Here is a 23,130-nt window from a genome sequence, read left to right as displayed (position 1 = left end):
GAACAGGAGGAGGCCATTCAGCCCCTCAAGCATATCTCACAGAAATGGGGGTGAGGGGGGGCTGGAGGGCATTCATAAATTTCAACAGATAGATGTATTTTGACCCAGTTGAGTGAGAAGTATTATGTTTTGGTAAGTAAAATGAGGCAGGTGCATTTGGAAAGGTAGAATCGAGATGGGGTAGTGGGAATACAGATAGACACATTCCTAGAAGTTGTGACCCCGGTCAATAAGCTATAATAAAAGCAAACGCAGCATGAGGGGTTTGGTTTGGAGGGATAGAGTGTAAAATAGAAAGCTTATATTAAACATGTCTTGAACCTTGGTTCAAATTCCTGTTGCTTTTCCTGGTCGCCATGTTATAAAGGAGATATTGAAGGATTAGCGATGGTGCAATAATTAGCCACTCATATCACACCAAATGTTCGAAGCTTCAGGAGGCCTTCTGGCTCAGATCAAGCCCAGGATGGGGAGCAATGCCTTACCTTGTCAATTTGGATCTTGTTCGGCTCTCTTGTGGGAAACATGAATTGGATTCAGTTGGAATTGGAATTTGGTTTTGCCCAGTCTGTTCTGAGCATTGACTGGGCCGAGTCCCTTTTCCCTTGAAGAGGGAAGGTTGCAAACTCGATGGGCCCAATGGCCTCCCTCTGCAATGTAGGAATTCCAGGGGGCGAATTTTCCCATTCCTCCCGCCACAGGAATCGGAGCGGGCAAGGGGCGGATCATGGAAAGGTCCATTGGCCTCGGGTGGGATTTTGCTGTTTCGTGGTGAGCGCAGATGAAAAATACAGCCCTGTGATTCTCTGACACGAGCTTGTCCCGCAGGAACAGGAGAAGGCCATTCAGCCCCTCGAGCCTGTCACACAGGAACAGGAGGAGGCCATTCAGCCCCTCGAGCCTGTCACACAGGAACAGGAGGAGGCCATTCAGCCCCTCGAGCCTGTCACACAGGAACAGGAGGAGGCCATTCAGCCCCTCGAGCCTGTCACACAGGAACAGGAGGAGGCCATTCAGCCCCTCGAGCCTGTCCCACAGGAACAGGAGGAGGCCATTCAGCCCCTCGAGCCTGTCACACAGGAACAGGAGGAGGCCATTCAGCCCCTCGAGTCTGTCGCACAGGAACAGGAGGAGGCCATTCAGCCCCTCGAGCCTGTCGCGCAGGAACAGCAAGAGGCCATTCAGCCCTTGAGCCTGTCGCACAGGAACAGGAGGAGGCCATTCAGCCCCTCGAGCCTGTCATGCAGGAAGGAAGGGGGAATCCCATGGTTCACAGCTGTGAACACTATGTAACTGTGCCAGTAATTGGCAGAGCGTTCGCTGTGTACTTTCACCCAGTGTTCATCCCTGCCCAGTACTGGGTAATAATGAGCAGTGAGATGCCTGTATCCTAGCTCAAGGAAACACTCCGAGAACTGACATCTTTCCACAGCTCAAGGCCATTGTTCAGGTAGCTATTCTCTCAGGGTTTCTGGGTAGCTAATGGATTCCTCATAATGGAGCTTGAATCCATGAGCTTCCTCACTCTGAAGTCAGAAGGCAGCCAGAGGGAGGCCTGAACAGTTTGACTCCAACCAGCCCCCTCTTAGCCATTGATTCCAGTTTGGCTCGGGCTCCTTGATGCCACACACAGTCGAATGCGGCCTTGATGTCAAAGGCTGTCACCCTCACCTCACCTCTGGAATTCAGCTCCTTTGTCCATGTTTGACCCACGGCTGTGATGAGGTCAGGAGGTGAGTGACCCTGGAGAAATGCAAACTGAGCATTAATGAACTATCTAATACTCATAGAATCATAGAATCCCTACAGTGCAGAAGGAGGCCATTCGGCCCATCGAGTCTGCACCGACCACAATCCCACCCAGGCCCTACCCCCACATGTTTTACCCGCTGATCCCTCTAACCTATGCATCTCAGGACTCTAAGGGGCAATTTTTAACCTGGCCAATCAACCTAACTTGCACATTTTTGGACTGTGGGAGGAAACCAGAGCACCCGGAGGAAACCCACGCAGACACGAGGAGAATGTGCAAACTCCACACACACAGTGACCCGAGCCGGGAATTGAACCCAGGACCCTGGAGCTGTGAAGCAGCAGTGCTAACCACTGTGCTACCGTGCCACCCCAATTACTGTGTAAGTGCCGATAATTGAGAGTAGACTGATGGGGCAGCAGTTGGTTTGTTGGATTTATCTGTTTAACTCTATTCCCACATCAGGAATATTGCCTGACGCTTCCCCCGTATCTGTTCATCTGCTGCTCAAACCTCCATTCATGCCTTCATTTTGGGCGGCACGGTGGCACAGTGGTTGGCACAGTGCCGCCTCACAGCACCAGGGACCCGGGTTCGATTCCCGGCTTGGGTCACTGTCGTGCACTGCTTCACAGCTCCAGGGTCCTGGGTTCAATTCCCGGCTCGGGTCACTGTCTGTGTGGAGTTTGCACATTCTCCTCGTGTCTGCGTGGGTTTCCTCCGGGTGCTCCGGTTTCCTCCCACAGTCCAAAAATGTGCAAGTTAGGTTGATTGGCCAGGTTAAAAATTGCCCCTTAGAGTCCTGAGATGCGTAGGTTAGAGGGATCAGCGGGTAAAACATGTGGGGGTAGGGCCTGGGTGGGATTGTGGTCGGTGCAGACTCGATGGGCCGAATGGCCTCCTTCTGCACTGTAGGGATTCTATGATTCTATGAGTATTAGATAGTTCATTAATGCTCAGTTTGCATTTCTCCAGGGTCACTCACCTCCTGACCTCATCACAGCCGTGGGTCAAACATGGACAAAGGAGCTGAATTCCAGAGGTGAGGTGAGGGTGACAGCCTTTGACATCAAGGCCGCATTCGACCGTGTGTGGCATCAAGGAGCCCGAGCCAAACTGGAATCAATGGCTAAGAGGGGGCTGGTTGGAGTCAAACTGTTCAGGCCTCCCTCTGGCTGCCTTCTGACTTCAGAGTGAGGAAGCTCATGGATTCAAGCTCCATTATGAGGAATCTATTAGCTACCCAGAAACCCTGAGAGAATAGCTACCTGAACAATGGCCTTGAGCTGTGGAAAGATGTCAGTTCTCGGAGTGTTTCCTTGAGCTAGGATACAGGCATCTCACTGCTCATTATTACCCAGTACTGGGCAGGGATGAACACTGGGTGAAAGCACACAGCGAACGCTCTGCCAAGTACTGGCACAGTTACATAGTGTTCACAGCTGTGAACCATGGGATCCCCCCTTCCTTCCTGCATGACAGGCTCGAGGGGCTGAATGGCCTCCTCCTGTTCCTGTGCGACAGGCTCAAGGGCTGAATGGCCTCTTGCTGTTCCTGTGCGACAGGCTCGAGGGGCTGAATGGCCTCCTCCTGTTCGGATTCTGCATGTTCTCCCCGTGTCTGTGTGGGTTTCCTCCGGGTGCTCCTGTTTCTTCCCACAGTCTGAAAGATGTGCTGGTTAGCTGCATTGGCCATGCTAAATTCTCCCTCAGTGTAACCCGAACAGGAACTGGAGTGTGGCAACTAGGGGATTTTCACAGTAACTTCATTGCGGTGTTAATGTAAGCCTACTTAGCATAGAATGAAAGAATCCTTACCATGCAGAAGGAGGCCATTCGGACCACCGAGTCTGCACCAACAATCCCACCCAGGCCCTATCCCCATAACCCCATATATTTACCTTGCTAATTTACCCTGACACTAAGAGTCAATTTCACTTGGCCAATCAACCTAAGCTGCACATCTTTGGACTGTGGGGGGAAACCGGAGCACCCGGAGGAAACCCTCGCAGACACGGGGACAACGTGCAGACTTCACACAGACAGTGACGCAAGCCAGGAGTCGAACCCAGGTCCCTGGCGCTGTGAGGCAGCAGTGTTAACCACCGTGCCACGTGTGACACTAATAAATAATGTTCACCCACTCTAATATCCCCCGCTTGTGGTGACAGTTCTTTTTCTGGTGAACCTTACCTTAAAGCTTACTTTAAAGCTGTTATATAAATTCAAGTTGCTGCTGTTATTTCTGTTCGGGGAGGATATAACTGGACAATTTGTTGGCAAATCTTCGATTGCCCGTTACGTGTTAGTGCGCAAGCGAGAACAATACTCCAGAGGGTCGTAACCTGACCCTGAGGCGTGAAATGAGGTGAGGAAATGAAGGGAGGATAGCGACACTGTGTGAAAGGGACCGTGTGCATTTACTGAGTGCCTGTATTTGACACTGCTGCCTGCAATTTCATTGTTTGTTATTTTCTTCTTCTGTAAATGTTAACGTTTGCTGGAATCCAGCATGGGAGCCATCCAGAGGAACTGAGGGGCTCTTTAAATAGCTAATCAAACGAAGCTCATTTATTAAATTGTGCTCAGAATATTGTGCCTGTCGGGACCTCCATGATGCCAATGAGTTTACATCAAGAATTCACCACGGATTTACTGCTCATAGGATCCCTACAGAAAAGAAGGAGGCCATTCAGCCCATCGAGTCTTCACCGACAACACCCTATCCAGGCCCTATCCCCATAATCCCATCTATTTGCCCTGCTAATCTACACATCCTGGGACACTAAGGGCCCCATTATACCATTTTGATTCTAGGTGCTGGGCGGATTTGAAGACCTGGGAGTGCTTCAGGTCCGTATTGCACTGCACAAGCCTGTGGGCGGGGCTTAACGCACCCGAAACCTGCAGCTCCGATCGGCGCCTCCAACTGCGCATGCGCAGAAAAAAATATATAGAATGCTGCTCCCCTGCCACATCCCCCCCGGGCGGGATAATGCCTCCCCCTGACCCCCCACAGGCATTGCCCCTCCCCCCACAACATTACTGACCCCCATATCCCCCATCCCCTCCGCCACCCAGACCGATCGAAGGTCCCTCCCCCTTCCCCCCCATTGATCTCAAGCAATGCGGCAGCGGACACCCGTTTTCCGCCACTGGTCTCAGGCAGAGTGGCAGCGGACCCACCCTTCCCCCCACCGATCTCAGGCAGAGAGCCGTTGGACGCTGGGCACCTACCTCCTCACTAACTGGAGCGCCCAAATCGGACTTCTATGGAGCATGTCTGTTTTGCGCCGATTCTGGACGGCGAAAGCAGTGGTAAAGTTGCAGCCCATTAAGTCAATTTAAATGCATTTGCATTTAAATGTATGCAAATGCATTTAAATTGCAGTCGCTCCTGTTTCAGGCACGGTCCTGATCATGGCCATTTTCGGGCCTTGGTAAAGGGGGAACCGACCCGGAAGCGGGCGCGGATCAAGCTACTCGCCTCACGCCCGACTTTACCAAGTTTTCACGCCCAAAAATGGGCGCAACTTGATGGTAAAATTGGGCTGTGAGAGGCAATTTAGCATGGCCAATGCACCTAACCCGCACATCTTTGGACTGTGGAGGAAACCAGAGCACCCAGAGGAAACCCATGCAGACACGAGGAGGACGTGCAGACTCCACACAGACAGTGACCCAAGCCGGGAATCGAACCCGGGTCCCTGGCGCTGTGGGGCAGCAATGCCTCCCCCTATCATTGTGCCGCCCCCTATCATCTATCCCCGATGTGATTCACCAACATGTTGCAGAATGACCCATTCCCACAGGGGGTCTTTCAATATAAAGCCTGCCTCCTCTCTCTGGGATTAAGCCAAGCACCTCTCACCCACTAAACTGCATCGAGAGAAGCAGGGACCATGCAATTGAAGGAAAACCCTTCAGACAGACCCATCTCACTCCGGCTTTAAACCCTTGGCCAGCACCGACTGTGCATGTGACTGCACATGTGACTGTCACGCCCAGCATCAGCTCATCATATTGTGAGCTTTCAAACTTCTAAGAATTGGACAGAAACAAGGCATTAAAAGATGGCTTCTGCAAATCATATGACGTCTAGCATCTGGACTTCAGACAGTGTCAACTCTCTTACTAAACATAGACATAGTGAATGTACCTCACAGCCCATACATGGAATTCACACATCTCTTTGTTTCAGGGTGGCCTACATAAAAGATGGTGGAATTTCCAAAATGTCTAACTACATGTTTCACCCTGGAAAAAAGGGAAGATCGAAACTGTAATAAGTCTTCAAAACAGAAGTCCCTTCATTTACAAACTCTAACAGCAGTACACAGAGCGCTAGCAGTTAGAAGCCTACCTCTAGGGGTGCCAGGGGAACTGACACTCCCGGTTAAATACAAGGCAAAGACTCCCTGATTGACCCATCAATTGGATCCTTAATCAGCCTCCCACCCATTGACTCTGTCTACACTTTCTGCTGCCTCAGAAAAGCAGCCAGCATAATTAAGGACCCCACACACCCGGACACATCGTCTTCCACCTCCTTGCAACGGGGAAAAAATTCTGAGATCACGCACCAACCGACTCAAGAACAGCTTCTTCCCTGCTACCATCAGATTTTGAATGGACCTACCTCGTTGATCTTTCTCTACACCCTAGCTATGACTGTAACACTACATTCTGCACTCTCTCTTTTCCTTCTCTGTGAACGGTATGCTTTGTCAGTATAGCATGCTAGAAACAAGACTTTTCACTGTATAGTAATACATGTGACAATAATAAAACAAACCAAATCAGGGAGCTCATACTCCAATAAGCCAACCTCAATGGCCTGATTGAAGTTATTACGGGAATTAAATTTGTGGCAGATGGAAGTGAATGATCACTATCATCCCCTCATTCGATCACAGTGGTTCTCACATCCATAGACTGAGGGGACCTCAGAAGTGTTAATCCATAATGTAGGACGTGGAATCAGCAATGATACCACACCTTATTTCAAAAAGACCTTGACGTATTGTTGTTGTCACTGGACTATTAATCCAGTGACGCTCTGGGTCCGAATCCAGATTCTTAATACCCCAGTGGCAATAAAAACGTGGAATGAAAAGTCTAATGATTGCTGTAAAAAATGGGTTCATGAATTCCCTTCGGGGGGTATATCTGCCTTCCTTACTTGGTCTGGTTGACATGTGACTCCAGATCCACAGCAATGTGGTTGACTCTGAAATGATCTAGCACACCACTCATTTCAGGGACAATTAGGGATGGATGATAAATGGGCCGAGCCAGTGATGCCAACATCCCCTGAATTAATAAAAAGTTGTGAAAAGGCACATTAGATCCAATAGAGCTATCGGAAGCATCTGTTCAGCCAGCCTGTGAACCAGAGTAGGGAACATGTTTCATCTTAAAAGTTTGTCTGGGGGCCAACTTCCTAGCTATTCAACTGCAAGGGACCTCACCACCTACTGTGAACCCTTTGCTTTTCAGGACCCTCACGTCAAGTCTAAATCACTGAATCCATACAAAGGACCACAGGCCTGCCAGCTGGGAGACTGGACGTGGTAAATCAGATCATTGTAATCTGGTAAAATGCACCATCTTTATCTATATCTGTTATTGTGTGTGGGCGTGTGAGTGTGATGTGGTATTGAATTTAGAGTAAGTGTGAGAATAGATAACCTAATTTATTTTCAACTCACAAAAACTTACTGCTGAATTGTAAAGTTAAAGTTTATTTATTCGTCACAAGTAGGCTTACATTCACACTGTAATGAAATTACTGTGAAAATCCCCTAGTCGCCACACTCTGGCACCTGTTCGGGTACACTGAGGGAGAATTTAGCATGGCCAATGCACCTAACCAGCACATCATCTTTGGACTGTGGGAGGAAACCAGAGCACCCGGAGGAAACCCACACAGACACGGGGTGAACGCGCAGACTCCGCACAGACAGTGACCCAAGCTGGGAATTCAACCCGGATCCCTGGCGCTGTGAGGCAGCAGTGCTAACCACTGCACCGCTCCAATGTATAATTGGAATGTATGCAGCTCTTATCATGGTCAACAAGAGATTACAGAGCATAAATTCTCTCTGTGACTGTCCCCAAGTCTTTATAATACAAGACAGTGTGCTTAGTACACCATTGGATGACATGCGCCTGTCTGTATCACGGGGATGAAGTGAAAATGGTCGAGACCTTCAAGTTTCTCGGTGTCCAGATCACCAACAACCTGTCCTGGTCCCTTCACACTGACGCTACAGTTCAGAAAGCCCACCAATGCCTCTACTTTCTCAGGAGGTTAAGGAAATTTGGCATGTCCGCTGCAACTCTCACCAGCTTCTACAGATGTACCATAGAAAGCATCCTTTCCAGATGTATCACAACTATTTTTTAAAAAAGGGCGGCATGGACAAGTTGGGCTGAAGGGCCAGTTTCCATGCTGTAAACCTCTATGACTCTATGACTCTATAACTTGGTATGGCTCCTGCTCTGCCCAAGACCACAAAAAACTGCAAACAAAGCTACTAAAAAGCCCAGTCCATCACGCAAACCAGCCTCCCATCCATTGACTCTTTCTACACTTCCCACTGCTCAGAAAAGCAGTCAGCATAACCAAGGACCCCACGCACCCCGGACATTCTCTCTTCCACCTTCTTCCGTCAGGAAAAAGATACAAAAGTCTGAGGACACTACCAACTGACTCAAGAGCAGCTTCTTCCCCGCTGCCATCAGACGTTTGAAGGAACGTACTTTATATCAAGCTGATCTTTCTCTACATCCTAGCTATGACTGTAACACTATGGCCCTGATCCTGCTGAGCTGCTCGAATAGGGCAGCAGACCAGGAGACAACAGCGGGGGGCCGCCACCGCTCGTGAGTTTCCGAAGCACTTCTTTAATGCAATCAGCTCCATATGATTAGCGGCCAGGGATGGTAGTCTCTTGACCCGCTAGCATCTCCACCCCACCCCCCTCCACCCCCCACCCCACCCCCCAGCCCCCACTGGGAGTGGCTCCCACCAGCGGAGTTTACAACTGCTCCCCACTAACAGGGAATAGGCGTCTTCACCCCGCTGGTGGGGACAGAAACCTTTGAGACCTTCAGGGGAGGTCCCTGGCAAGGGGGGAGGCCACATGGGCAGTGCCAACCTGGCACCCTAGCACTGCCCACTGGGCACCTTGGCACTGCCCAACAGGCACCGGACAGTGCCAAAGGGATGGAGCCAGAGGAGTCGATCAGTGGAGAGGGGTGACCCACTGCCACTCTGCAATTGGGATCAGTGGGAGAGAAAGTGAGGGGGTGATTGGGGCTGGCCATTGGTAAGATAGATCAGGTCTGGCCTGAGAGGAAAGGGTGTCCAGTAGGCCAGCAATTGGGTGGGTGGGGAGTCAGGAAGGCCGGCAATTGGAGTGTTCCGGGGAAGGCCAGTAGAAAGTCTGCATTGAAGAATCAGCGCACGCGCAGTGACCCACTCAGCGCTATGCTGCCGGCCTCTCGCGTGGGATCAGGACCCGCCCATCACTTTCCAGCGTGAGTCACTCACATGCGCTCTGCTCTGCTCAGAGTGATTCCATACCAGTAAGTACACCCAAAAAACAGGAGGGAAATTCTCCCATTTTCCCACCCATTGGGCACGTAGTTTTGTTTTGAGAGAATCCCAGCCTACAATCCACACCCTCCCCTTTCCTTCTCCCTCGTGTACTCTATGAACAGTATGCTTTGTCTATAGCACGCAAGAAACAATACTTTTCACTGTATCCCAATACATGTCACAATAATAAATCAATTCAAAAAAAATTACACTGGAAAACTTTTAAACTGAGAAGCAACAGAGAAACTTCCTCAAACTCTCTTTATATAAAATGCTGACACGCAGCAAGGAAACGAGTGGGAAAATTTACCTTTCAGACAAAGAGAAGTATTTCCTCACATTTAGCTTTTAATTTTGATTGATTTATTTTAACACCAATATAGCACAACTAGGTACAGATCCAATATAAAAACGTTCTTTATTTCACTTTAATTCTGATTTAATCCCCAATTACCTTAAGAGTTCCCAGGATTGGATTCAGTTGAATCTGAATCAATCGCCTGCAATAATCTGATCAATTCCTCAGGCTGCAGTTCAGGGAACGTTCCTCAAAGTTGCTGATAATGCCCTTGGATTATCCTGGGTTCGCGCGGTGTGTTTGGAATTGGCCTGTTTGGTTCTTCACACACTCCTGTAGAGCCCACACACAGGAATGGTTTAATAGAAACATAGAAGATAGGAGCAGGAGGAGGCCATTCGGCCCTCCAAGCCTGCTCCGCCATTCATCACGATCATGGCTGATCGTCCAACTCAGTCGCCTAATCCTGCTTTCTTCCCATAACCTTTGATCCCATTCGCCCCAAGTGCCATATAAAGCTGCTTCTTGAATCCATTCAATGTTTTGGCATCAATTATTTCCTGTGGTAATGAATTCCAAAGGCTCACCACTCTTTGGGTGAAGAAATGTCTCCTCATCTCCATCCTAAATGGTCTACCCCGTATCCTCAGACTGTGACCTCTGGTTCTGGACTCCCCCACCATCGGGAGCATCCTCCTTGCATCTACCCTGTCTAGACCTGTTAGAATTTTATAAGTCTCTATGAGATCCCCCCTCATTCATCTGAACTCCAGTGAAAACAATCCTAACCTAGTCAATCTCTCCTCATACATCAGCCCTGCCATCCCCGGAATCAGCCTGGTAAACCTTCACTGCACTCGCTCGAGAGCAAGAACATCCTTCCTAAGAAGGATGTTCTGGCTCTTGATCTTACATATTGCGCTGAGGGAGATTGTACTGGATATTATCTTCCTGGAGGGATGGTGGGAGGAAGGAATGTGCAAAAAAATAAGAAAAGAAACCTAGAATCCATCTGAAACTAAAAGAGATGCATATTCTAATCCTCGCAACATTAAGGTTGAATGAGTCAGTTTCCAAATATGATGGAATAATTAACATTAATCTTTTAAGAAATAGCCAGACCATAGTTGGAGGATTTAATTGAGGTTTTATTGCACATTGTGGGAAAAATGCTGAACAATTATTCCTGGATTGCTTGGGACAGGAAGTATCGATGATATTGTGAGTGTTCGTCAAAATTTCTCTCAGAGTTTCCCTTTCAATTTTAACTCAATGTAAAAAGTGGAATCGATGACGTGAGGCAACAGGCGAGAGTTTTTGAGATTGTGTTCGTGAGTCTTAGATTGCATGTAGGGTACGAGGTACAGTTCAGGACATCGCAGTGCAGGGAGGATGTTATCACCCCCAGAGAGAGTGCAGGAAAGATGTTGGAACAAATTGAGAATTTTAGCTGGGAGGGAAGGTCGGATAAATTCGGACTCTTTCCTTTGGGGAAGCGGAGGTTGGCGGGAGCTTTAATTGAGGTGTATATAAAATTATGAGGGCAATATATGAGGGCCCTCGATAGGCCGAATAGGAACAGTTATTTCCCTTTGCAGAGATGGGGCAGAGATTGAAAACAATTGGCAGAAGGATTAGGGGGAAGTTGAGGAGACATTTTTATCACCCTGAGAATAGTGGAAGTCTGGAATTAACCGCCCATAAGGTTGGCAGAATCAGAAGGCTTTAAAACATATTTGAATGTGCACTTGAGCTGTGAAAACTGCACACCAAGGCATGATGGCACAGTGGTTAGCGCTGCTGCCTCACAATGCCAGTGACACGGGTTCGATTCGTGGCTTGGGTCACTGTCTGTGCGGAGTCTGCACATTCTCCCCATGTCTGGGTGGGTTTCCTACGGTTTCCTCCCACAGTCCAAAAGACATGCTGGTTAGGTGCATTGGCCGTGCTAAATTCTCCCTCAATGTACCCGAACAGGCGCCGGAGTGTGGCAACTTGGGGATTTTCACAGTAATTTTATTGCACTGTCAATGTGACACTAATAAACTTAAACTTAAGAGTTCAAAGGTGAAATTAAGCTGGACAGGTCTTATGCTGATTTGTGGTGAGTGTCCCTTTAAGGGCAACACAGCAGTAGAGGGTCACTTGGCTTGAGGGACCAATTTTTACTTATTTATTAGTGTCACCAGTAGGCTTACATTAACACTGCAATGAAGTCACTGTGAAAATCCCTTGGTCGCCACACTCCGGCGCCTGTTCGGGTACACTGAGGGAGAATTTAGCACGGCCAATGCACCCTAACCAGCATGTCTTTCAGACTGTGGGAGGAAACCGGGACACCCCATTTTGTGCCCCACCCAGTGGATATACCACCGGTGTGATTGTATCTAAAAAATGCTCCACAATTGCAATCGTTCCTTAAACACTGTTTCCACACAACTCATAGTGTTCGACGGTTTCCAAAAGAGTTTCTATTCCTCCCTACTCCTAGTCACCCATGCTGCACCTCATGGGGTTTCCAATAGACCCTCCCTCCGACAGACCCTCCCTCCGACAGACCCTCCCTCCGACAGACCCTCCCTCCGACAGACCCTCCCTCCGACAGACCCTCCCTCCGACAGACCCTCCCTCCGACAGACCCTCCCTCCGACAGACCCTCCCTCCGACAGACCCTCCCTCCGACAGACCCTCCCTCCGACAGACCCTCCTTCCAACAGACCCTCCCTCTGACAGACCCTCCCTCCGACAGACCCTCCCTCCGACAGACCCTCCCTCTGACAGACCATCCCTCCAATAGACCCTCCCTCCAACAGACCCTCCCTCCAATAGACCCTCCCTCCGACAGACCCTCCCTCTGACAGACCCTCCCTCTGACAGACCATCCCTCCAATAGACCCTCCCTCCGACAGACCCTCCCTCCAATAGACCCTCCCTCCGACAGACCCTCCCTCCGACAGACCCTCCCTCCGACAGACCCTCCCTCCGACAGACCCTTGTCTCTATCAATCACTGCTCTAAGGACGGAATTTTACCGGCACGTCCGCCTGAGGTTCGTACGATCCCGCCCGAGGCCACCGGAGAATGCTGAGAATCTCCGAGCCTCGGGGCAGGCGTGCCGGTAAAATTCCGGCCTAAGTATCCAAGCCCCTTTCTAAGTGACCGTTTCCTCTTTTTATTCACAGATTTGTTCTGGTGTTCAGCTGTTTGGTTCTGTCTGTGCTTTCTACAATCCCGGAGCACACCGTTCTGGCCTCACACTGTCTCTTCATACTGGTGAGAGTTTCACATTGACCCCTCCGAACTGAGAGAGTCTTTGACACATCATTGCCTGTGTGGGGTGGGGGAGCCACCAGCAATCTGAACTGAAGCAATTCAAGCAGGAGCCGTGACCTTGCTGCCTGTTCCTGCTGCTGTTGACAGTGAATAATGCCGTCTTTTAAATCTAACGCTCCCAATTCTAAACGGAAATCACAACAGTTAGAAATCTGCTTCGTCAGAAAGTGCCAAAAAGGCCAGGTTGTCACAGAATGACAGGCCCGAGTGAAGTCACTTTCTGCAACTGGAATTGCAGGAATATCATTCACATCGAAAAATCAGAAAACCCATGAGTGCAAAATATTATAGCGTCAAACATCCCTCTCACCCTCACCATCTCACCAACTGTGTTAACCAGGGTTCAGGATAAACTCATTCCTTTGGGCAAGTAGAATTAGGGAACCCTGGATGACTCGGAATATTGAGGCCCTGGTCAAGAAGAAGTAGAAGGCATATGACATGCACAGGCAGCTGGGATCAATGGATCCCTTGAAGAGTATAGGAGGTGTAGGAGTAGGGTTAAGAGAGAAATCAGGAGGGCAAAAAGAGGACACAAGTTTGCTTTGGCAGATAAGGCAAAGCAGAATCCAAAGAGCTTCTACAAATACATAAAGGCAAAAGAGTAACTAGGGAGAGAGTAGGGTCACTTAAGGATCAACAAGGTCATCTATGTGCGGAGCCACAAGAGATGGGTGAGATCCTAAATGAATATTTCTCATCAATATTTGCTGTTGAAAAATGCATCGGTGTTAGGAAACTTGGAGAAATTAGTCGCGATGTCTTGAGGAGTGTACATATTACAGAGAAGGAGGTGCTGGAAGTCTTAAAGCGCATCAAGTTAAATAAATTCCTAGGACCTAATGAAGTGTACTCCAGGATGTTGTGGGAGGCTAGAGAGGAAATTGAGGGCCCTCTGGCAGAGATATTTGAATCATCATCAGCCACAGGTGAGGTGCCTGAAGATTGGAGAGTGGCAAATGTTGTGCCTTTGTTTAAGAAGTGCTGCAGGGAAAAGCCTGGGAACTACAGGCCAGTGAGCCTCACATCTGTAGTGGGTAAGTTGTTAAAAGGTATTTTGAGAGACAGGATCTACAGGTATTTAGAGACACAAGGACTGATTAGGGACAGTCAGCATGGCTTTGTGAGTGGAAAATCATGTCTCACAAATTTGATTGAGTTTTTTGAAGGGGTAGACGAAGCAGATGAGGGCAAAGGCAGTTGATATTATCTACATGGACTTGAGCAAAGCCTTTGACAACATATGATAGGTTGCATAAGGTTAAATCTCACATGATCCAGGGTGAGGTAGCCAATTGGATAAAAATATTGGCTTGATGCCAGAAGCCAGAGGGTGGTTGTGGGGGGTTGTTTTTCAAACTGGAGGCCTGTGACCAGCGGTGTGCCTCAGGGATCAGTGCTGGGCCCACTGTTATTTGTCATTTATATTAATGATTTGGATGAGAATTTAGGAGGCATGGTTAGTAAGTTCGCAGATGACACCAAGATTGGTGGCATAGTGGACAGTGAAGAAGGTTATCTAGGATTGCAACAGGATCTTGATCAATTTGGCCAATGGGCTGACAAATGGCAGATGGAGTTTAATTTAGATAAACGCGAGGTAATTCATTTTGGTAGATTGAACCAGGGCAGTGAATGGCAGGTCACTAGGGAGGGTTATAGAACAAAGAGATCTAGGACTCCAGGTTCATAGCCCCTTGAAAGTGGAGTCACAGGTGGACAGAGTGGTGAAGAAGGCATTCTGCATGCTTGGTTTCACTGGTCAGAACATTAAATACAGGAGTTGGGTCGTCTTATTGAAGTTGTACAAGGCATTAGTAAGGCCACACGTGGAATATTGTATACAGTTCTGGTCACCCTATTATAGAAAGGATATTATTCAACTAGAAAGAGTGCAGAAAAGCTTTACTAGGATGCTACTGGGCTTGATGGTTTGAGTTATAAGGAGAGGCTGGATAGACAGGGACTTTTTTTTCTGGAGCGTAGGAGGCTTAGCGGTGATCTTATAAAGATCTATAAAATAATGAGGGGCATAGATCAGCTAGATATTCAATATCTTTTCCCAAAGGTAGAGAGTCTAAAACTAGAGGGCATAGGTTTAAGGTGAGAGGGGAGAGATACAAAAGGGTCCAGAGGGGCAATCTTTTCCACAGAGGGTGGTGAGTGTCTGGAACAAGCTGCCAGAGGTAGTAGTAGAGGCGGGTACAATTTTGTCTTTTAAAAAGCATTTAGACAGTTACATGGGTAAGATGGGTAAAGAGGGATATGGGCCAAATGAGGGCAATTGGGATTAGCATAGTGGTTAAAATTGGGCAGCATGGACAAGTTGGGCCAAAGGGCCTGTTTCCATGCTGTAAACCTCTATGACTCTATCCTGAACCTTCCTCCCTCACACTCACACCCATCCCCCACACACACACACACACACACACATCTCCCTGCCACTCCAATCACTCATAACACATTTTCCTGGGACGCAATCACAGATAAAGCATTTATTGAAAGATAAATTTTGGCCCAAAAATAATGGGGAAAATAGGACCGCTTTTCTTCCCAGGATCAGCGTAACGTCATTTAACTGAGAGCAAAGAGCAAGTATAGTCTTGGAATGAAGTACATGCAAAATGCAGCAATCTGTCAACAATGAAATGCTTCACAGAGTTAAATCAATGTTTATTGTCAGTGTGTCACTGAGTTAAATCAATGTTTATTGTCAGTGTGTCACTGAGTTAAATCAATGTTTCTTCTGTGCACTCTGCACCAACGTATGCACACACAGCTTTGATTTAAAGTTTCTGTGACTTCCCAGCAAGCAGAAATCATTGAAACCCTGTCCATTGCACTGGAAGATTTTGATCTCCAACAAGTTCAGTGCAGTGTTTTGTAAAAGGTTCAGCTGTCAGATCATGGGATTTTTATCATCATCCAGCCACCTTGTTTATTTGGATTTGCGTTTATGGTTGACAGCACCTCAAGTACCCCATTCATCCTGACCCTCACTCATCTCCCCTCACTTTTTTAAACTCCAGTGGAAACAAGCCCAGCCTGACCAGCCGTTCCTCATAAGGCAGCGCACTTATTCCACATATCAATCGAGTAAACCTCCTCTGAGTTCTTCCAATCTATTTATATCCTTCCTTAAAAAGGAGACCAAAACTGCGTACAATATTGTGATTTGGTCTGACCTTTATCATCCATCTCTTGTTCTTCTTTTCCCAAATAAAAGAGTGGAGATTGTAGCTTTTATTTTGTTCATTCATTGGACATGGGCATCGCTGGCTGGGCCAGCATTTATTGCCCATCCCTGGTTGGCCGAGGGCAGTTGAGAGTCAACCACATTGCTGTGGTTCTGGAGTCACATGTGTTGATCCTCCAGAAGGAACTTTTCAGTTGTAGGCAATAAAACAAAACTCACTAAAATAAAACTTACTCCAATTGATAAATCAAAGGAAAGGTTTTAGTAAAGAAACTTCATTACTCCAACACTTGAGGCCTCACCCTGGGCTGTTCCAACCTCCCCACAATTCCCAACAGATTCTTATTTATACTGAGTCAGCTGACCACCACATCATTTTGTCATTGGTTACATAGTTTACTGGGTCAGCTGACCCTCACAGCTTCTTACCATTGGTCACACTGCAACAGATCCAATGTTATCACTGGTTACATTCTAACAACATGTTGGCCAGACCAGGTAAGGGTGGCAGATTTCCTTCCCTGAAGGACATTAGTGAACCAGATGGGTTTTCCGACAATCAACAATGGTTTCATGGTCATCAGTAGATTCTTAATTCCAGATGTTTTTTACTGAATTCAAATTCCACCATCTGCCATGGTGGGATTCCAACCTGGGTCCCCCGGAGCATAGGCTGGGTTCCTGGATTAATTGTCCAACGATAATACCACTAGGCCATCGCCTCCCCGTAGTAGTGTACTAAACAGATTTTCATCTGTTTCTATGCCTAATAGTTCCTGGAACAGGTCACTATCTGTCGGTCTTTTGTGGGCTCGCTCGCTCTCTCTCTCACTCACTCACTCACTCACTCACTCACTCACACTGGATATAGATAAAGAAAGTGCAATTTTACAGATTATAATTAATTCAATCACTGATTTATGAATTCCAGTCTCCCATGTGGCAGGCCTGTGGTTTCTTGAATGGACGCCCATGTCCCATGAATGAATTTTAAAAACTCAAATTCAATTCACCACTTAATCACATTTCCAGGCATGGTATGGTTAGATGAGTCTGCACTGTTCTCCCCCTCTGGTTAATATATCCTTCCTGATAAGCAATGAAGTGGCTGAACAAGGCTCTCTCTGCTCTCCCCAGCACTAACCTTTGAGTAGCATTCATCCTTTAGCAGGGAAGTTTCCAGCCTTGCTGCCCTGAGAGGGCCACTTTTTTTTTAATCAATCATGGGACATGGGCGTCGCTGGCTGGGCAGCATTTATTGCCCATCTCTAGTTGCCCTTTGGAGGGCAGTTGAGAGTCAACCACATTGCTGTGGCTCTGGAGTCACATGTAGGCCAGACCAGGTAAGGACTGCAGATTTCCTTCCCTAAAGCAACAAGATGGGAGTTTTTCTGACAATTGACAATGGTTTCATGGTCATCAGTTGATTCTTAATTCCAGATTTTTTTAATTGAATTTAAAATTCCACCATCTGCCGTGGCGGGATTCGAACCCAAGTCCCCAAAACATTAGCTGAGTTCCTGGATTAATGGTCTAACGATAATACCACTAGGCCATCGCCTCCCCTTGGCCTGGTGGCAGCATTTGATTTTGTTTTCTCAATGATAGATGATGATAAACTCATGCTAATTGATTGTAAGAATTATTTCCAGACTTGGAGTCATAGAGGTTTAGGATCATAGAGGTTTACAGCATGGAAATAGGCCCGTCGGCCCAACTTGTCCATGCCGCCCCTTTTTTAACCACTAAGCTAGTACCAATTCCCCGCATTTGGCCCATATCCCTCTATACCCATCTTATCCATGTGACTGTCTAAATGCTTTTCAAAAGACAAAATTGTACCCGCCTCTACTACTACCTCTGGCAGCTTGTTCCAGATACTCACCACTCTCTGAGTGAAAAAGTTGCCCCTCTGGACCCATTCGTATCTCTCCCCTCTCAGCTTCAACCTACGCCCTTACTGATGTAACCGTGTCGTACTGCTGTTGGTGAGGGTCTGCCTATCCCCCAGCTACGGCTGCCTCTATCTTGCATAGTGACTGTGAGCTGCCATTTATTTGCTTCTGCTTTCTGCTGGCAGGAGTTTGTGATGATCGTGGTGTTTGGTTTGGAGTTCAGCATCAGGATCTGGGCCGCAGGCTGCTGCTGCCGGTATCGTGGCTGGATGGGGCGCATTCGCTTTGTCAGAAAACCCTTCTGCGTCATCGGTAAGTGGCATCCTCAGTGCGAAGGCGGCAGAGGTGAGGCAGAGGAGCTGGGCATTCAGATATAGGTTAATGGGCCAAAAACCTCTCTCTGTGCGGAGTCTGCACATTCTCCCCGTGTCTGCGTGGGTTTCCTCCGGGTGCTCCGGTTTCCTCCCCCAGTCCAAAAGATGTGCTGGTTCGGTGCATTGGCCATGTTAAATTCTCCCTCAGTGTACCCGAACAGGTGCCAGAGTATGGCGACTAGAGGATTTTCACAGTAACTTCATTGCGGTGTTAATGTAAAGTAAAGTTTATTTATTAGTCACAAGTAAGGCTTACATTAATATTGCAATGAAGTTACTGTGAAATTCCCTTAGTCACGATAGTCCTGCACCTGTTCGGGTCAATGCACCTAACCGGCACATCTTTCCTACTTGTGACACTAATAAATAAACTTTAAACTTTATACAGGAGCCCACAGATCTGGGCTATCATCCCTGTTTTGATTTGATTTGATTTATTATTGTCACATGTATTGGAATATAGTGAAAAGTATTGTTTCTTGCACGCTATACAGACAAAGCATACCGTTCATGGAGTACATAGGGAGAAGAGAAGGAGAGGGTGCAGAGTGTAGTGTTACAGTTATAGCTAGGGTGTAGAGAAAGATCAGCTTAATATAAGGTAGGTCTATTCAAAAGCCTGATGGCAGCAGGGAAGAAGCTGTTCTTGAGTCAGTTGGTACGTGACTTTTGTATCTTTTTCCCCACAAAGAAGGTGGAAGAGAGAATGTCCGGGGTGCGTGGGGTCCTTGATTATGCTGGCTGCTTTTCCAATGCAGCGGGAAGTGTAGACAGAGTCAATGGATGGGAGGCTATATACAACCAGAAAGAATGCTCTCTGTGGTACATCTGTAAGAATTGGTGAGAGTTGCAGTGGAACTTCAGGCTTAGAGTCCGAGATAATCCCACTGCTCACAGCTTCTGCGTTATTTATTGGGTGAAGTCATTTGGGGGAAACTCGTTCCATGAAAATTGGTCTTTCCAACATTGCAAGTGATTGTGCTTTAAAAGTACTTTCACTGACTACACCATCCTCCTCCAATGTCTCTCCTGCACCATGACCTGCATGGCCAGCCCCCGGGTCCATTTCTACCGATCCAGGTGTAGGAGAATCACCAGCAATGGCTTCTCTTCCTGCTCACACACCATTCCCAATGGAGGCCCCCAAAGGTCTATCCTCAGCCCCTCACTTGCCCCCACTCCACTCAATGACTTATCCTCCCGTCACCTAAGCATAGAATCATAGGATCCCTACAGGGCAGATGGAGGCCATTTGGTCCATTGAGTCTGCACCCACAACAATCCCACCCAGGCCCTATCCCCATAACCACACATATTTACCCTAGCTAATCCCCCTGACACTGAGGGGCAATTTAGCATGGCCAATCAACCTAACGAACTAGAGCACCCGGGGGAAACTTACACCGACATGGGGAGAATTTGCAGATTCCACACAGTCACCCAAGACCAGAATTGAACCCGGGTCCCTGGCACTGTGAGGCAGCAGTGCTAACCACTGTGCCACCATGCTACCCTTTCAAATACTTTGACCTCCATAACATCTCCGACTCCATCTCTGAGAAACAACAAATCCTTTGATTCCTTTCTCCCTCTTAAGATAGCAACATAGAAGATAGAAGCAGGAGGAGGCCATTCGGCCCTTCGAGCCTGCTCCACCATTCATCACGATCATGGTCGATCGTCCAACTCAGTAGCCTAATCCTGCTTTCTCCCTATAATCTTTGATCCAATTCGCCCCAAGTGCTATATCCAGCTGCCTCTTGAATATATTCAACGTTTTGGAATCAACTACTTCCTGTGGTAATGAATTCCACAGGCTCACCACTCTTTGGGTGGAGAAATGTCTGCTCATCTCCGTCCTAAATGGTCTACCCCGAATCCTCAGACTGTGACCCCTGGTTCTGGACTCCCCCACCATCGGGAACATCCTCCCTGTACCTACCCTGCATCTTGAACTTATCCAGCTTCCCTTTAAGTTGCATCATTTAAGTTTTGAAATGACTTCAGCCGGGAACCATCAGTTTGAGTTCAGGATAAACCGGGAGTCGGTCGCTTGAGCTTTCTGCCCTTGGAAAGGTTGCTGCTGATTTCCTCACTGTCTTGTGTCAGACAGAAGCTCACACAGTGAAATAAACCTGACCCTCAGTGAGTGGTGAGGTTTTAAACCGACCTATTTGGAACAGTGAATGTTTTTGGCAGCTGCCTAGGTGACACGTGGTGACTAAATCTGCCGCTGAATTAAGGGACTGTGTAAATGAATTTTATTGAAATGAAAATAACCCTCTTCACTGAAGGGAACGAGCCTCAGTGAGAATGGAAGACGGAGAATTGGGACACGGTGGCACAGTGGTTAACACTGCTGCCTCACAGCGCCAGGGACCCGGGTTCAATTCCCGGCTTGGGTCACTGGCTGTGTGGAGTTTGCACGCTCTCCCCGTGTCTGCGTGGGTTTCCTCCGGGTGCTCTGGTTTCCTCCCACAGTCCGAAAATGGTTAGGTGGATTGGCCATGATAAACTGACACTTAGTGTCAAGGGGACTAGCCAGGATAAATGCATGGGGATAGGGCCTGGGCGGGATTGTGGTCGGTGCAGACTCGATGGGCCGAATGGCCTCCTTTGTAGGGATTCTATGATTCTAATTAACATTTGATCATTTCCTCTCTTTGCAGTGGATGCAGTTTACCACAAAATTCACCATTGATCATCTATTGGGACCCAATTTAATAGAAAAATTAGACAAGCTTTGATAAAGGCATTAAGGAGAAATTGCACCCACTGATGGGGATATAGGAGCAGAATTAGGCCATTCGGCCCATATAGTCTGGTCAGTAACCAGAGAATAGAGATTTAACACAACTGAGGAAGAGATGAGAAGGATTTTGAGTTTATTTATTAGTCACAAGTAGGCTTACATTAACACTGCACTGAAGTTACTGTGAAAATCCCCTAGTCGCCACAGTCCAGCGGCGCCTGTGCATTTGGCCCATCGAGTCGGCACCGACCACAATCCCACTCTGTAACCCCATGTCTTTACCCTGTTAGTCCCCCTGACACCAAGGGGCAATTTAGCACGGCCAATCCACCTAACCCACACATCTTTGGGCTGTGGGAGGAAACCGGAGCACCCGGAGGAAACCCACGCAGACACGGGGAGAACGTGCAGACAGTGACCCAAGCCGGGAATCGAACCCGGGTCACTGGCGCTGTGAGTGGTAACCACTGCACCACCGTGCCACCCCACTGGTGTATTTTAACAGAAGCGGCCTTCCTGCAGCTTGTGGGTGAAGCTGAATTCCAGGAATGTGTATGACCCACTGAAATTCCTCTGGAGATAGCTGGCGGGATTTGATCATCAGTTGCTGTCGAGTGTGCATGTGTTTCGGATAGTAAATCGGAAATCTACCTGTTAGTTTCTGTCCCCAAGGAGGGCATTCACCAGCCCAGTGCACACTCGCCACACCAAACTCAGATTACTGTTGGCCATGTCTGTTGAGGTGCTGTATTATAATAATAGATCAGATGTATTTTTAAAATACTGTGGGTAAAACGTTGTGTATTGGAGCATTAACAGATATTCAATGAAATTCGATGCATTCATTATATTAACAAAGTTGGCTTTATCGCATAAGTGAAAGATACAACAAAAACGCAAACGCAACCTATCTTGGTCTTGAAGTGTGCCCAGAGAGGCATTCACATTTATTGTGTAATCTGAGACCGGATCTCTCAGTGGCCAAAAGAACTGTCTCAGGAACCGACACATGGTATTTACAGCACACAAGCAGACCATTCAGCCCGACAGCTGGTCTTTCTGCACTCACGTGACGCCATCAATCACTCGCTCGGACAGATATAAACTCAGTTTCAGAATGTTCCATACCATTACCTTCAATATCATTGAATCCCTACAGTGCAGAAGGAGGCCATTTGGCCCATCGAGTCTGCGCCGACCACAATCCCACTCTGTAACCCCACGTCTTTACCCTGTTAGTCCCCCTGACACCAAAGATCAATTTAGCATAGCCAGTCAACCTAACCCGCACATCTTCGGGCTGTGGGAGGAAACCGGAGCATCCGGAGGAAACCCATGCAGACACGGTGAGAATGTGCAGACTGCACAGACAGTGACCCAAGCCGGGAATCAAACTCGGGTCCCTGGCGTTGTGAAGCAGCGGTGCTAACCATTGTGCCACCATGCCACCCTGAAATAAAAATGAAAGATAAACACATGGAGTACAGAGGGGGTGTCCACCACTTATGGGATCTCTTTCCCAAGTTTAACATTTTCCCGTCCCTCTATTTAATGACGTCAATTTGCAGCCAGCAAAGCGAGAATGAGCCTGGCAACTTTAAAGTTTCTTTGGAAAGTTTGATCCCACACAGATATCAGACACAAAACTAATTCCTTCTCCAATCCTAACCCTTCAACTCCCATCAGTTAACCCACATTCCACCCTATCCCATTACAGATCACTGTCATTCCGACCTGCTTCACTTCAGAATCAGGCCTCGGTTTAGGAAAGGTTCCAGAGTTACAAAGCATCAAGGATCAAGGGTCATGATGAGCCCCTCCACCCACCATCCCATCCCCAGATCAGTCTCTGGCCCATCACCCCCAGTAAAACTGTGCTTTAGCGTTTAGCTGGAACCAATCGCAGACCTTAGAAGCAAGTTCC

General features: G+C 47.9%; 1 protein-coding gene across 2 annotated transcripts in view; it reads left to right on the top strand.

Annotated features, from left to right (window-relative positions):
• Nucleotides 1–23,130, top strand: part of LOC144493860 (potassium voltage-gated channel subfamily KQT member 5-like) — a 281,576-nt gene that overhangs the window by 213,603 nt on the left and 44,843 nt on the right. For both annotated transcript variants that reach the window (XM_078213434.1, XM_078213433.1), the window contains exons 2-3: nucleotides 12,839–12,929; nucleotides 18,266–18,392. In XM_078213434.1, coding sequence (XP_078069560.1) covers nucleotides 12,839–12,929; nucleotides 18,266–18,392 — 218 coding nt within the window. The remainder of the gene's footprint in view (nucleotides 1–12,838; nucleotides 12,930–18,265; nucleotides 18,393–23,130) is intronic.

This window comes from Mustelus asterias, chromosome 5 (genome assembly GCF_964213995.1).
Source record: "Mustelus asterias chromosome 5, sMusAst1.hap1.1, whole genome shotgun sequence".
NCBI classification, from domain to species: domain Eukaryota; kingdom Metazoa; phylum Chordata; class Chondrichthyes; order Carcharhiniformes; family Triakidae; genus Mustelus; species Mustelus asterias.
Note: the sequence above shows the minus strand (reverse complement) of the source record. Positions and strands in the feature narration are given on the sequence as shown.